This window comes from Sarcophilus harrisii, chromosome 2, assembly GCF_902635505.1.
Source record: "Sarcophilus harrisii chromosome 2, mSarHar1.11, whole genome shotgun sequence".
Lineage (NCBI taxonomy): Eukaryota > Metazoa > Chordata > Mammalia > Dasyuromorphia > Dasyuridae > Sarcophilus > Sarcophilus harrisii.
This window is the reverse complement of record NC_045427.1, coordinates 386,265,136-386,281,677: the sequence shown is the minus strand read 5'-3', so window position 1 is coordinate 386,281,677 and position 16,542 is coordinate 386,265,136. Positions and strand designations below refer to the sequence as shown.

Sequence of the window (16,542 nt, the reverse complement as noted above, 5' to 3'; positions counted from 1 at the left end):
CCTTGTGCAGAACACTAGAAAACATACAAGAAGACATAAAATTTAGATAACATATGACCCCCGACTTTATCAAATTTACACTCTAAGACACAAAACAGAAAACTTTGATATAAATAATTCAAGATGAATGCATTAGAGAAGTGTAAGAAAAATATGACGTGAGAGCTAAGGGGGAATGTCATAACCATTTAAGGAAACCAGAGGGTTTCCTGGAGGAGATAACATTTGAGTCAGCTGTTAAAAGACCCATTAAAATTCAACAAGCAAAAGCAACTGGGTGAGTAGTCACAGAGGTTGGAAAGAATGGATGGGTGGGTGGATCAGTGAGAAGTCTAGTTTGGATGAATTGTATTGAGTAGCGGGACTGAGGCTAGCATGAAATGAATAGAATGGTGGTAGATTCTGAAACTTGAAAACCAAGCTAAGGGCTACCTTCCACCATAGTATATATCTTTAATTTCCAAAAGTCTGCATTTTCTCATGGAACTTAAATTTCAATTTGTTTGCAACACTATTATTATCATCAGCAACAACTTCGTTTCCATAATCCTTCACTGTTTTAAAAAGTTCTTTCCCCACATCAACTCTGGATGGTCATCTCACTCTTGTTTCAAATTGAGGAAACAGACTCTAAAAGGTGGTGTGATTTGCCTAAGATTGCAAAGCTTATAAGTGGCCTTCAGATCAAATTAAGTGCTTTCTCCATTATGACATTACCAACAAAGCAGGATTGGAAAAATGGATGGTCTTCATCCCAGATGAATAGAATATTAGATCTGAAAAGTTATATGTACAAAGAATCTGGAAAGGATCTTAGGATGTAGAACAGAGAATATTAGAAATAGAAGGTACCTCATAAGCCTCTTTTGCTTCTGTGAGTGTTTGATGAAAAAAAAAAAAAAGCAGACAAAATAAGGCCTTGGTATTTATATGTTTGATAGGTAATGTTCGGGAGATAGCCTAACAGCAGGGAGATGAATTTTAGACAAAAACATTTCAGGCTCATGCTACCAAACTGAACAGAACTGTAAATCAATTCAAAGAATGACTTCAATTCTTTGGGATTTTTCTCCTTAACCCTCAACTTGGATTTCAACCTCTAGTTTGCTTACCTCGGTCGGCGTCATAAATATACACAAATTTTTGCCACTCATAGTGGTCGATGATGCTTATGAGAGCATCCTGCAGCTCAGGGCGCAGCTGGAGAACAAATTGATTGGATGTGTCAACAGGGAAGCTGGGCGTGATGAAGCAGACATGGAGGGCCCCACAAAAGGAGGTGAGCATGTTGACTGTCTTCCTCTCGTAAAATCCAAAGATGGCGTAGACACCCTTAGAGAATTGGGAGCAGACTGGAAGAAAAAAAAAGAAGAGCAATTAATAGAGATTGGATAGAGGATGTCCTTGAAACCCAGCTGCTGAATGTTCACAGAATAATAAAACTCATAAACCTATTCATAAACTGTAAAGACTGTATAGATTTGGTTGGAGAACTGGAAAGAGACTGAAAAAGAAAGGAGATGAAAAACTATTGAGAGTAAAAATAACGGGAGTAGATTAGATTGATCTCTTTGTTCCTTTTTGGCCCTGACCATTTTTTTTGTTCTAAGGTTCTCTTCAATGCAATCATTTTCTATTCTTTACTAAGTTCTTATAGTCTTTCTCCCTTCTAAAGTTACTTCCAGATTTAACATTCTTTTTTTTTTTTTAAAAGGTTCCTTCTAGCTGTGACATTCTCTGTTTTCTGGTTTCATCTAGCTCTGATATGCTAAAAATACTAAGTTTCCTTCCAATCCTAACATTCTATGTTCTAAGGTTATTTCTAGTTCTCACATTCCATATTTTCTTTTCTAAAGTAGTTATAGATTTGTAGCATACTTAACTTGAGATATCCTTGGAGGTAATGTCCATACTCTATCAAACTCATTAATCTTTCTTTAAATAATCATAATTTAAAAGTGTTTTCCTATTTATCAATTTATCTTTATTTGAAGTTCATATATTCCGGCTGTACCATTTACATTATCTGCTGTTACATTCATTAGTTAAGTAGTGAGTCAGTGAGTGAATAAACATTGATTAAACACCTACTATGTGTTAGAACTATGTTAAGCATTGGGGGTATAAAGAAAGGCAAAATACAGCCCCTGATCTCAAAGAGCTCACATTTTAATGGGAGAGACAACATGTACATAACTAATAATAATAATAAATGGAAAATGAAGAAAAAAAAGAAGCTTTAAGATGTGCAAAGAATTTTAGAAATATGATCTCCTTCTGTGCTTTATAATAATACTGGGAGATTGGTGCTTTTATTATCCCCATAAGATAATATGAGGAAACCAAGATCGAGGTTTAATGACTTGCCCACGATCATATAGCTAATTAGTGTTTGAGACAGGATTTAAGCTCAGGTCTTTCTGATGTCAGACTTAATTCAGAGTCATCCAGCTATGTGCAAATAAGCTACAAACAGGATAAATCAGAAATAATTGGTAGAGAGAAGGCATCAGAATTAAGGGGAATCATAAAAGTCTTGTAGAAAGTAAGATTTTACTTGGGACTTGAAGAATGCCAGGACAACTAAGAGGTGAAAATGAGAAGGGAAAGCTCTGTAGGCATGGAACACAGCCAGTGAAAATGCCAGCGATTGAGAGATGGTGTGTCTTGTTCAATGTCAGGATGCCAATATCACCAGATGAAACAGTATATAGGGAGATATGGGGAAAGTGAAAAGACTAAGAAGACTGTTACTGTCTTAGCTCAGTCGGGTCAAAATCTGTGAGAGGGTCTTAAATCCATACAGCCAATGATTTAATGTACTTGGTTAAGTAGTTTAGGGAGATTAAGTATAGTGTTAATGAGCCCTAGATCATTATTTTCAATGTCAACATGGGTTATACCTATGAAATACTTCTTGGAAGAAATGGGACTTGAATTAGTTTTTGAGGAATCAGGATAGTTTTGAGGATGAACAACATCACAGAAGTGAAGCTATCTCATATTTGACTAATTTTAATAATCATGTTTACAAAATTTCTAAAGTTTTACCAAGAACTTGACATATTATCAGAAGATCTGGGTTCAAATTATGATCCTGATATGTGCTAGCTGTGTGGTCATATATAAATCATGTACAGTGATTTGCCTAAGATCACATAGCTAATATCAGTCAGTATCATAGACTCATTTCCAAAACTCCTGCTTCCAAATCTGCTGCTTTTCCGATTACTCTTTGTTAAAAAGAGGTAGCTAAGTTACTCATAGTTATCTCTTTTCCAAATCTAGTTATCAAACTTGTATTTCCTGGGGAAGGAGATTATTTTAAAGTATCATCTTGGGGCAGCTCCACATTTTGTTATAAAAGGAAATTAGGATTAATTTGCTCGTTTTAGCTATAAAATTCCTGAACCTCCTTTTTTTGACCTGGCAAGAACACAGTTATGGCTTTCATACAGTTTTATCCTAAATATTGGAGTTTTCTTTTATATATTATAGCTGGAACAGCATTATCCCCAAAGCAGAGATGTATTAAACACATGGCTCATGGGTTGCACACAACAATCCAAAGCATGGTCCAAGCCAGATTAAAATATAATATTTTATAAAATAAATTTATTCAACAAATACTATTTAACAAAACAAGTATTTTAAGAAATATTTAGCAACACTAATAAAAATAAACTACAACATAGATAACATTAATATGTGGTTTTCCAAGTGCCTACAGGAATCCTTATTTGTGGTTTAGTGACCTTGTTAGTATTTTAATTTAACACCATTGCCTTAGAGCATTATTCAAAGTTAAAAGACAAAAGTATTGAAGTAGTAAATAATCAGTAGATAGAGTACTAATACTGGAGTCAGGAAAACTCATCTTCCTGAGTTCAAACCTGGCCTCAGACACTTAGTAGCTGGGTGAACCTGGGCAAGTAATTTAAACTCTGCCTTAGTTTCCTTATCTATAAAATGAGTTGGAGAAGGAAATGGAAAGTTGCTTTAGAATCTTTTAAGAAAACACCAAATGGGGTCACAAAGTCGAATACAACTGAATAAGGACTGAACAGCATAAGTACTTTTATCTTACTCATTTACATGGCTACCATATTTCAGTTTTGGGGGAAGTCTAAGTTAATCAATCCATTTCATGAGTTCCATTCTTAAAGACTGCTTCATGTGCATTAGCTCTTATAAGTGGCATGACAATAATTATAATAAAAAGACCGATTAGGAGTTTCTTGCAATTATCCGGGCAAAAAGCAATGAGGGCTTTTACTAGGTAATGTTTGTATGAGTAGTGAGAAGAATTTGGATGTCTTGGAGGCAGAAACAGCAAAGTTTGGCAACTGACTGGATATGTATAGTGAAGAATCAGGGTAATAATGCTGTTATTTTGTTACTCTGGGATAACATTGCTAAGAGACTGGGGAGATGGGGCCTTCAAATAGAAACAGAAAAGTTTGGAAGATAGGTGGAAGATAGAAAATAAATTCTGAACATGATGATTTTAAGTTATCTATAGGATATCCAGATTTAATAGGCAATTGGAGGTATTGAACTGAAATTCAGGAAAGATACTAAACTTGGATATATGTATCTATGAATCACTTGGAAAGAAAGCTTAAAAAGAAAGAAAGAGAGAGAGAGAAGCAGGCTTAGGACAGAAGTTTAGGGGAACACCCATAAATAAGGAGCATTATATGGCTAATGAGTCAACAAATGAAGTGGAGAAGAAAGGACATCAAAAAGAGAAGAACTGAGGAGAATTGAGAAGAAAGTAATATCATAGTCCCAGAGAGGATAGAGTATCCAGGAAAGGAGATCAACAGTGTTAAATGCAGCAGAAGTCTAGAAGGATAGGAACTGAGATAAGACCATCAAATTTGATTACTGAGAGATGTCATAACTTTAGAGAAAACACTGTTAGTTGAGTGATGAAGTTAGAAGCCAGATTGTAAAGATTAAGAATGTGAGAGATAAAGACAATGTAGTTTTCCCTAGAAATTTGGATGACAAACTAAGGACACAGAATGATTAGTTGGAAAAAATATTAGCAACTAAACCTTTGTTGAAGGTGTTTTAAGGATGGAGGAGACTTGTTCATCTTTGAAGATAGTAAAGAAGTAACCAGAAAAAGTCTGAATATTTTAGGGGGATGATTAAGGTAGCAAGTCACTGAAAAAGATAGGAGGGGACTCAATTAAGGATACACATGGAGAGGTTTGGCCTTAGAAAGGATAAGGGTTACCTTACTGTTCCAGAATGGGCCCAAGAAGGAAAGATTGAAAGATAATGTCAAAAGTTATATGATGAAAGGATGAAAATGTGGAGTGCAAAGCAAATGGCCTAAATTTTTTTCTAGTAAGGTTGAAATATGAAACCAAGCTGAGAGGGTGAGAGAAAGGGGAGGTATGGGAGATTTGAAAAGAGAAGGATTTGAAATAACTTCTGTGATGACTAACTTACCACTTTATAACATAACCCATCCCGTGTTTGGATAATTTGTATGGTGGAGGACTTCTATCTTATTTTGAGCTTACGTAACTCCCTATAACTGGTCCCTGTACTGGTGTTTGGGTCCAAGGCCAACAAATTTAATCTATTTTCTCTAAAACAGACCTTCAAAAATATATCATTTCCTCTCTCCTCCTTCTTAATTTTCTTTGCCTAGATGCAGGCAACTAGGCATCATAAAACCTATGTTTTTCAAAGATGCTTACATATTAAAAGGTATACATATACCCTCAGGTGGTAATAGAGACAACTGTTAGCCCTACCCTTCCCTGACCTCTGCTTGGGGTAGCCATCCTTAGAGGAAATGGTTATCTACTCTCCACCCACAAACCATTTGCTGTTTCCTCCTAATGAGGACACACTGTCCTTTAGAGGCAGACAATGGGAACTATCTTGAAATGCCAATTGTAATTGCTTGCATTGAGATTTCCATAAATATGGATTTCTCTACCAGTGAGCATGCATCCTACATTTTTCTTCCCCCACCCCCCACCATGTTAAATATAGATTTGTCAAAATGCATGATCTATCTTATGAGGTGAAAAGAATATTGGCAGTGCACACAATCCTCTGAAAATATTATAATATGATCTATGGTATTTTTAGTATCATTTCAGCTAGCCTAAGCCAGAATGAAATGTTTTCATATGAAATCTAGATTTTTAAATATATCAGGTTCATTTTTCTTAGGTCACCTCTTCAATTTTGAAGAAACATCGGGAAGTTAGGACTTAAGGGAACCTTGGAATATAGAATTTAAAATTTCAGAGTTGGATGGGAACCATGCAACATAACAGTAATAATGACATATATGGTACAGACCTATGCTTTCACCAATGTCAGGAACTTCCATTGAGGAAATTCTCTGTTCCTGTGCAGAAAAGTGTTCTATCTGCAGTGTATATCTCAGAGAGTTGCTTGGGTTCAATGAGATGCTCAGTGACTTACTGAAGATCACATAACCAGTATGTGTCTCCTTACATTTAGAGAGGCTTGTGACCAGAAGTCAGAATACAAGGTAATGAGTTGGTTTTTTAGGGGGAGCTTCAGCAACCTGCTGTTAAAATGTTAGAATTGTTTCAATGAAAGGCAAGTCCATGCTGGCTGATGGAATCATAGATCTTTTGATTTAAAGAAACAATAATTTACAAAGCACTTTATATATTACTTTATCAAACCCACATCACTCCCTAAGTGATCTTTACATACACCCACGATCACAGCACTCTGCTACTCAAAAACTTTCAATGGCTCTGTATGATTTAATAGCTCACATTTATAAAGCACTTTACATTTATTATATCATTTGAACCCCACAACAACTCTGTGAGGCAAGGTTTATTAGCACGTCCATTTACTAGGTGAGAAAATTGAGGTTCTAAGGTTAAATGAACAGGGATTTTTTTTTTTTTCGTGGAAGGCTCTTTTAGGCAAATGTAGATTAAGAAAACTTTGAAAGAGGGTCCCTGATTCTGAGGATTTTGCCATTCAATCCCAGGTCTAGCAAATGTCTACAATTTGATATGATTCCAGGTCTTTCTAATTCTATTTGCTATAATATGATGTCTCTCTAAAGAATAAAATTCACTTTTCATTCCCTAACAATCCCAAAGGGAAATGATCTATACATCAACATCTTCATGGCACTTTACCTATTACTAACAAACTACCAACTTTTCCATTAAAGTATAAAAACCCTGACGGTAGGGACCATGTCATTTAAAAATATTTTGGTATACTCCAATATGAGGTATTGGACAAGTTACACAAAGTGGGTAGAACATACAAGGTTAGAAGTGAAGGAATCTTATAAGATAGAATGCCAGTAATAAATGTGACATTAGTGAACATCTATTTTATCATTCTCATCTTTACTTATTTATTTTGACTGGATCCATGCATAGGGGCTCCCAGTGTTAAAACTCCCTCACCAATGCAGACCTGCATCTAAGCTACAACTTAATGTCACAGAGAACAGCTTAGTGCAATGAGAGCTTAAATAAGTTCACCATGGACATATGGCCAGATTGTGCTAGCGATATTACTTGAACTCAGACCATCCCCAGATTTTAGTACATTGCCTAACTTTTATAAATGAGAAAGTCAAGGTTCTCAAAAAGAAATTATTTGACTCAAAAACATTATAACACAGTATCCATTAAGTCAAAACTCAATCCAAGTCTCTAGTATTAAAGGTATTTTTGTTATTATGAAGGCCTCTCCCTTGCTAGAAGCTTTTTTTTTTTTTTATCAGTTGGGTCCTTTGTAATAGGTAAAAATGCCTTACTGTGAGGTTCTGGGCTGATTTATGAAATATAAATTAATTGGTAAATCAACTTCATTTTCATGTTGTCCCCAAGCACCTGAATACTAGGTCTGAGTGGTTTTTCCAAGGTCTCCTGTCTGTCCCCTTGTGACCTGCTTACCACATTCCTTATTCTCACAGATTTGATTCTCAGACTTTTCACAAGCTCCACAATTCTTTGTTTTAGCAGGGACAGGAAACAGAAACACCCTCAATAGAGTGTGAAGTGTTATTTTCTCAAGCTCTAAGAAGCAGGAATATTCTTGTTTGTGGGGCTCCCTTAAGCAAAAGAATTAAGAAAACTTTGAAGAAGAAGACCTGATTTTGAGCATTTGTCTATATTAACTTGTCATCAAACTCAAACTCCTTTGGCACTCAATCTTTAGGACGACAGAGAAAATGTAGTGCCAACAGTGTGCCTTGCTAGGCAGGTGCTTAAAATGTTTATTGGCTGATGGGCTGAATCCATGGTACAGTCTTTAAGAAAGAGGAGGGACCAAGTCTAGTCTTTTGCCTGCCTCTAGCTAGCTAGCTGCATGACCTTGAACAAGTTGTCCACTTTCAACCTTAATTTCTTTCCCTATAAGATGGTGATAATTGATCCAAGTGATTTAACCTCTCGTTGCCCACAGGTAACTTTTATAAACTGTAAATTGCAGAACAGATGTTGATTTGCTTCAAAAGGGAAGGTTCCTCACTGGGGGTTGTTTTAAATCAAAGAAATCACAAGTCCTGTATTAAAAACAAAAACAAAACCATAGAATGTTATACTAGAAGGGACCTTAGAAGTCATTCATTCAGAATCATTCCATGATTTTCTAGTTGAGAAAACTGAGAAAGTGGAAGGCGATTTGTTTGAGCTCACATAAAGAGTTATGAGACAATAAGAACTCAGATATTTCCTGGTTCAGTCCTCTGTTTTGAACAAGTCAATTTTCTTCTCAGTTTTTGTCCCCCAAAATGGAACAATAATCCTTGCCATACTTATTTATTCCCTCTCTCCCATTCCCTAACTGGGAAGATCAGGTGATAGATATTTGAAAAACACAAAATCCAGTATCACATTACTAAACATTGCCAACTTAATAATATGATATTCCTCTACCAGAATCCTCCTTTATTATAGAGTGTAACTTTTGGCAGGCTTGACAAAGCAGAAAAGGCTCAGTCAAATAAATGGTCTATACATTTGTCTTACTAGCACCAGTCTAGCTATGTTTGGAGAAGCTCAGGATACAGCAACTCACAAGGATGCCTAGTAAGTTTGAAGTAAAGACCTTGACTTTGAAGATCTATCTACTAGTTTGTCAAAAAGCTCCCTTGGCACTTAGTCCCTAGCAAGATTGAGGCAATGTACCAGAAAAAAAATCCATGGAATGGTTAAAAGAAAATACTTGGCTAAAAGTGAAGAGATTTGAGCTTTGGAAGGGTTGTGATCTGTATCATGAGACCAAATGTCCACACTAATAACATTTATAGTTCCTTGATGTAAGAACATTATATTATTAATAATTATTACATATTAATTATAAAAGAAGTGATTAAAGGGGTTGGCTTAGATGACCTTTAAGGTCCCGTCTAGCTAATTATAAATATTACTATGTTCAATATGATATCTTTAAGCAAGACAGGTTCCTGAGATGACAATAGAAGGGGAGGGAAGGGGCTGGGTCCATCCCATTCCCAAGATTGCTCACTATTGGAAATCAGCCAGGATGATATAAAGGAGTTCCCTTTCTACCCTGGAAAGTTAAAAAGATTGTCTCTAGTTTGGGGATCTGGTATGTAAAAGTCATAATTTCTATTTGGACTGGTTTTCTTTCTCTTCTCCTTTTCTTGAGCTAATGGATGCATTCAAGTTGCAAGCTGCAGGCTGCATCTGTCCTTATTCCAAACTGTCAACAGAAGGATGAGAGAAGCTATGGCTTAATTGACGGGTACCAACAGAGTGACAAGAGTAGCAGATATACCTTATGCAAAGTTTTCATATGAAAAGCATATTATGTAAGAAACAGAAGAGATTAATAATGTCATTCTAGGCCAGCAACCATTTACATAAATGGATAGTTTGACTTGATTCTATCACTTTAATAAACATTTATTAAATGTTTACTAGATGTGAATCTACTGGTGGCAGTGAGAGTTAAAAAAAGAGAAAGCATGTATGAAAGATACTAGGGAGCAGAGATAGAAATATTATGGATGACCAATAATATGGCGAAGAGGTGGGAATGAGATTTGATAACTGGCGCTATGTGAATGGCAAGGGAAGAGAAAAGATAAAGTTAAATTACAAGTAAGGGATAGTTTGTTCCTATCTAGAAACTTAGAACTTTAGTTGGGGGAAAATGACACAGACAAATAATTATCATATAGAACGATATATTATTGCATTATATAAGTATTTAAAAAGATCAATGTGAATGACCTTTTTATTCTATTTCTATTAGTTGCAAAGCAGGGATAGGAGATGTCAAGGAGGCTATGTTTGAGCTCAATTATTCGAAAGGTTTCAAAAAGGGATGTAGGAGTGGGATATAACTATTTCAGAAATAACCCAAATGATGGGAAAGCACAGGGGCTTAGTATGGGTATTATGCAGAGTATCTGGAGGGGATTACATGAGATAAGATTGGAAAGGTATGGTGATTTTGGTGGAGTCTTTAATGCTAGGAATTCTAAGGAATATTCACTTTACAAAATAGCCAAAAAGGAGACACTAAAGAGTTTTAAATGGAAGACTAGGGTGATTTTATATATATAAATACACACACACACACACACACACACACACACACAAATATGTGTGTGGGTGTGTGGGTGTGTGAGTGTGTGTGTGTATAAAATGAGGTTAGGTTTTTTTCTGGTAGACGTGTAAAAGAAGAATTGGAAAGGAAGAGAGTCCACAGGCTAAAAGACTAACTAGCAACCTATTTTTAAAAGTCCAGGATAATGGTTATATAGAGGTCTCTACTAAGGTGTTAACAACTGAAATAGGAGACAAGTAAAGAATGTAAAAGAGATAATTATAAAGGTAGAAATAAAAAGAATTGACAACTCACTCAATGTGAGAGATAAAGAAAGAAAAGCCAAATTTGAATTAGTGTAGACAGGGTGAATTATGGTATCATTGATTGGAGAAAGAGAAGTCAGAAAAAGAAGTAAGTTTAGAGGGAAAGATGGTAAGCTCGGGGTTGGATTTATTGAATTTAAGATGCTATTAGGACTTCTAGGTGCTTTTTAAGGTGCTATTTGTATTTCTAGGTGGGAGGCATCCTATATACAGTTGGATGTACAGGTACAGAATCAGAGAGAGAGAAAAGTAAGGGCTGATGATATAGTTTGAGAATCATGAGTACAGAACTGGTAGTTGAAGTGGTTGGACCAAATAAGATTGCCAAAGGAGAGCATATAGAAAGAATGAAAAGACAGCTGAAAACAGAAACTTGTGGAATGCCCACATGTCAGCAAGAAGAGCCAAGAATGATAGAGGAGAAAAGGAACCATTCATTCAGTCGGCAAACGTTTAAAGTGCCTAGTATATGCAAAACATTGTGCCAGGTTGTGGGGGAACACAAACAAAAATAAAAGTCTCTGCCCACAAAGAATTAGCATATTACTGGGAGAATAACACACATATATAGATACATACAGTATAAGGTAAGGAGTGAAGGGGACTAAAGAAAAATCACATAAATAAGAGGACACTGCACTTGTGGTCTCTGGTGGTGGTTAATCAAGATTACATGGGAAGCTGGAGTCATAGCAACAAAGGTAAGGATTCTAAAAAGCTGAGGTGAGATGGGATTGTATTTTGGGCCTTAAGTATAAGTGCTTGTGTGCAGTCATGGGAACCAGAAATAGCATGTCAAGTTTAAGGAATAGTTAGTTGTTCACTCTGGTTGAAATGCTGAGGGATTGATGGGGAGTCAAGTGAAATAAGGCTGTAAACCTAGACTGGAGTGAAACTGTGGAAGATATTATGTTCTACTAAGGAAATTATATTTAATCTACAGATAATACAGAACAATTGAAACTTTTTTTTTTTTTTTTTTTTTTTTTGGTTTGTTTGTTTAAGTTCAGGAAGGATATGGTCAGGCCTTTGCCTTAGGAAGATTATTTTGGCAGCCATAAGAAGGAGAGGGGAAAGACTGGAAGTAGGTGATAGAATAGAAGTTATAAGAGTTTAGATGACAGGCAATGATGGCCTAAACTGTAATTGAGAGAAGGAATTGAATGGTATAATAATATAAGATCTAGAAAGTTAAGGGAAGAGAGAATTTCAAAAGGAAGGGTAAGTCAACAGTGTCCAAAGTTGCAGAGAAGAAAAAGATGAAGAGTAGGAGGACATAGGATTTATTGTTTAGAGATCATTGGTGATGATTTTGGTAAACAGTTTCATTAGAGCAGTGGTCTTAAAAAAACAGATTGAAAGAGACTGAGGAAAAAATGAATAGGAAAGTGAAGGCATATGTGATATCATATACAAACTGAGCCATCTAGAGAAGCTCACCATCTGGAAAATGTTCATAATACTTTTAGATACTTCATAGGCCTGTTGTAAGGCAATAACTTTGTAAATCACTTGTACTATAGATAGGACAATTACAATAATAATGATTGTTCATGAATATTATAGAAATGTTTTGCATGACTACACATATATAAATTGTATCAAATTAGATTTTACATTGAATTACATTTCTATTTCAGATTATACTATAAGCTTCTTGAAGGCAGGGATTATCTTTTCCTTCTTTATATGTACCCAGAATTTAGCACAGTGCCTGGCACATAGTAGGTGCTTAATACGCTTTTGTTGAATAAAATGTAATATTCAATGAGGGAGAGTGGGGAAGGGTAGAAAGGAGAACTTTCTGGAACTCAAAGTTTTAAAAATAAATGTTAAAAATTGCTTTTAAATATAACTGGGGAAAAGGAAAATACTAAATAAATGAAAATTAAAAAATAAAATTAGAAAATAATATGGACGCTATTTTATTTTGTTTGTTTCAGTTCTCATCACTTTTCATTTGAATTATTATAATAGCCCCTTAACTATCCACCCATTCTTTTCACTCCTATGTAATCCATCCTGCAGAGACTGCCAAATTAATCTTTTTAGAGCATAAATTTTGTCTACAGTACAAAGTTTAAAACCCTTTAACTGACATTCAAGAACCTTCAAAATCTTGTTCCATTCTACCTTCCCAATCTTATATCATAATATGCCCTTCACATATTTTATGCTCTAGTCAGACTTAATGACTGATTATCAAATATATATATATATATATATATATATACACATATATATATATATATAAACTCACTATCCTACACTGTTTCACCATTTCCTGACTCCATATTATTTTACTCATGCTACTCTCTATTTAGAATGTTCCTTGCCCCATACTGTATTCAATTCAATAAACATTTATTATGCACATAATATGTGTGCTAAGTTGTAGGCATATGTAAAGAGGCAAAAGACAGTTTGTGCCCTCAAGAAATTTACAATCAAATAGAGGGGAAATTACAACAAATATAATCAAAGCAAGCTATATATAAGGTAAATAGGAAATAATTAAAAGGTGGAAAGCATTAGAATTAAGAGGTGTAAGTTTCGTGTAGAAAAGGGGATTTTAAACTAATGCAGACAAGATTAGAAGGGAAGCAATAAACTGGGAAAATATTTTTACAGTCAAAGGTTCTGATAAAGGCCTCATTTCCAAAATATATAGAGAATTAACTCTAATTTATAAAAAATCAAGCCATTCTCCAATTGAAAAATGGTCAAAGGATATGAACAGACAATTCTCAGATGAAGAAATTGAAACTATTCCTAGTCATATGAAAAGATGCCCCAAGTCATTATTAATCAGAGAAATGCAAATTAAGACAACTCTAACATACCACTACACACCTGTCAGATTGGCTAAGATGACAGGAAAAAATAATGATGATTGTTGGAGGGGATGCGGGAAAACTGGGACATTGATGCATTGTTGGTGGAGTTGTGAACAAATCCAACCATTTTGGAGAGTGGTTTGGAACTATGCTCAAAAAGTGATCAAACTGTGCATACCCTTTGATCCAGCAGTGTTACTACTGGGATTATATCCCAAAGAGATTATAAAGAAGGGAAAGGGACCTGTATGTGCACGAATGTTTGTGGCAGCCCTTTTTGTAGTGGCTAAAAACTGGAAACTGAATGGATGTCCATCAGTTGGAGAATGTTTGAATAAATTGTGGTATATGAAAATTATGGAATATTACTGTTCTGTAAGAAATGACCAACAGGATGATTTCAGAAAGGCCTAGAGAGACTTACATGAACTGATGCTGAGTGAAATGAGCAGGACCAGGAGATCATTATATACTTCAACAACAATACTATATGATGACCAGTTCTGATGCACCAGGCCATCCTCAGCAACGAGATCAACCAAATCATTTCCAATGGAGCAGTAATGAACTGAACCAGCTATGCCCAGAAAAAGAACTCTGGGAGATGACTAAAAACCATTACATTGAATTCCCAATCCCTATATTTATGCCCACCTGCATTTTTGATTTCCTTCACAAGCTAATTGTACAATATTTCAGAGTCTGATTCTTTTTCTACAGCAAGATAATGTTTTGGTCGGGTATACTTATTGTGTATCTAATTTATATTTTAATATATTTAACATCTACTGGTCATCCTGCCATCTAGGGGAGGGGTGGGGGGTAAGAGGTGAAAAATGAACAAGAAGTTTGGCAATTGTTAATGCTGTAAAGTTACCCATGTTTATATCCTGTAAATAAAAGGCTATTAAATAAAAAAAAAAAAGAAAAGGGGATTTTATTTGAGTCTAAAAGAAAGGGAGATCAGTGGTTGTACTAAAGGTAATTATGTATAGTAGGCACAGTGGACAATCAGAGAAAATGACTAGAGCCAAGATATGGGGCATTTTTTTTTTTGGTGGGACTGCAAGAAGACCAGTGACTTTGAATGGAAAAACACATGGGGAATAAGTTGTAACAATACTAGAAAGTTAGAAGGGGACTGGGTTATCAAGGGCTTTGAATGTCAAACAGAATCACAGGAATTTATTGAGTAGTGCGGTAATGTGATTAGATCCATGTTTTAGGAAAATCATTTTAGTGACTGAATGAAGAATTGATAGGAGTGGGGAGAAACTTGAGGCAGAGAGACGCCCCTCCTCCCCAGCAGACTGTTGCAGTAATCTAGATATAAATGATAAGAGTCTACATTAGAGTAGCTGTAGGGTCAGAAGAAAGAAGGGTGCTGATCTGAGGGATGTTACAAAAATGAAATCAATAGACCTTGCAAACAGCTTGGATGTGGGGGCTAAGGGATAGATAGTTTGAAGGATTGAGAGGATGGTGTTGTTCTTCACAGTAACATGGAAGGTGTTGGGGGAGTATTTAGATAGAAAGATAATGAGTTCTCTTTTGAACATAATTGAGTTTAAGACATTTACTGGACATACAATTTGAGCTATCTAAAAAGACAGGTGGAGATGTCATAGAGTTTGAGGTAGGAAAAAAAAAGAGAATCATCAGCATAAAGATGGTAATTAAATCTATGTTAGCTGATGAGATCAGCAAGTGAAGTAATATAGAGCCAGAAGAGAAGAGGCTCCAGCACAGGAGCATAAGGGACACCTACAGTTAAAGATGGAGGAAGATACAGCAAAGGAGACAAAGAAGCAGTGGTCAGGTAGGTAGGAGAAAAACCAGGATAATGTAGTGATGTCCTTATTTTCCTTCAAGGTCTCTGTTTTAAATGTATTGTCCTCCAAGAAGTTTTGCCTGATACACTTCTATTGCAGATAAAAATAAGAAGCCATTTATTTATAATCTTACTTTATGCCTCTCATTATAGTATTACTAAATAATAGCATTTATATAGCACTTTGCAAAATATTTTACATGTTATCTCATTTAATTCTTTTTTCTTTTAACAATTTTATTATTTATTTTTTACCAATCTTTTTAAACTCTGGATTTCAAATTCTCTTCTTCCCATATCCAATTGCAAACAATATGATATCAATTATACATGTGAAATCATGCAAATCATATTTTTCATATCACAAAAAAACAAAAAAAAGGGAAAAAGGATATTTCAGTTTGCAAAGTTCATGAGCTCTATCTCTGAAGTTTTTTTTATTACAACATTGCTGTTACTGTGCAGAATAATATCCTGGTTTTTCTCACTTCACTTTGCATCAGTTCATATAAATCTTGCCTTTTTTTTTTTTTGAAACTACATCTTCCTCATCATTTCTTCTAACACAATAGTACTCCATCATAATTATATGTCACAATTTGTTCACTAATTCCTCACTGAGAAGCATTTTTCAATTTTCAGTTCTTTACTATAAAAAAGCTGCTATAAATATTTTTATACAAATAAGCCCTTTCCATTTTTCCTTTATGTCTTTAGAGTACAGAACTAGTAGTGATATTGCTGATTGAAAAAGTATTCACAGTTGTATAGTTGTTTCAGCATAGTTCTGAATTGTTTTACAGAATGGTTTAAACAGTTCTCAATTTTGCCAAAAGTTTATTGTTGCATCTACTTTCCATTATTCCCTTCATCTGAAAGGTGTGAAGTGGTATCAAACTATTGTTTTAATTTGTATATCTTTAGTTAATAGTGATTTAAAGAATTTTTTCCTATGGCTAGAGTTTTGATATTTTCTCCAAAA

At 35.0% G+C, this 16,542-nt stretch overlaps 1 protein-coding gene across 2 annotated transcripts in view; it reads right to left on the bottom strand.

Moving 5' to 3' along the window:
* The window catches only part of GRIA1 (glutamate ionotropic receptor AMPA type subunit 1), a 343,445-nt gene that overhangs the window by 188,633 nt on the left and 138,270 nt on the right, over positions 1–16,542 (bottom strand). For both annotated transcript variants that reach the window (XM_031953566.1, XM_031953564.1), the window contains exon 3: positions 1,113–1,352. In XM_031953566.1, coding sequence (XP_031809426.1) covers positions 1,113–1,352 — 240 coding nt within the window. The remainder of the gene's footprint in view (positions 1–1,112; positions 1,353–16,542) is intronic.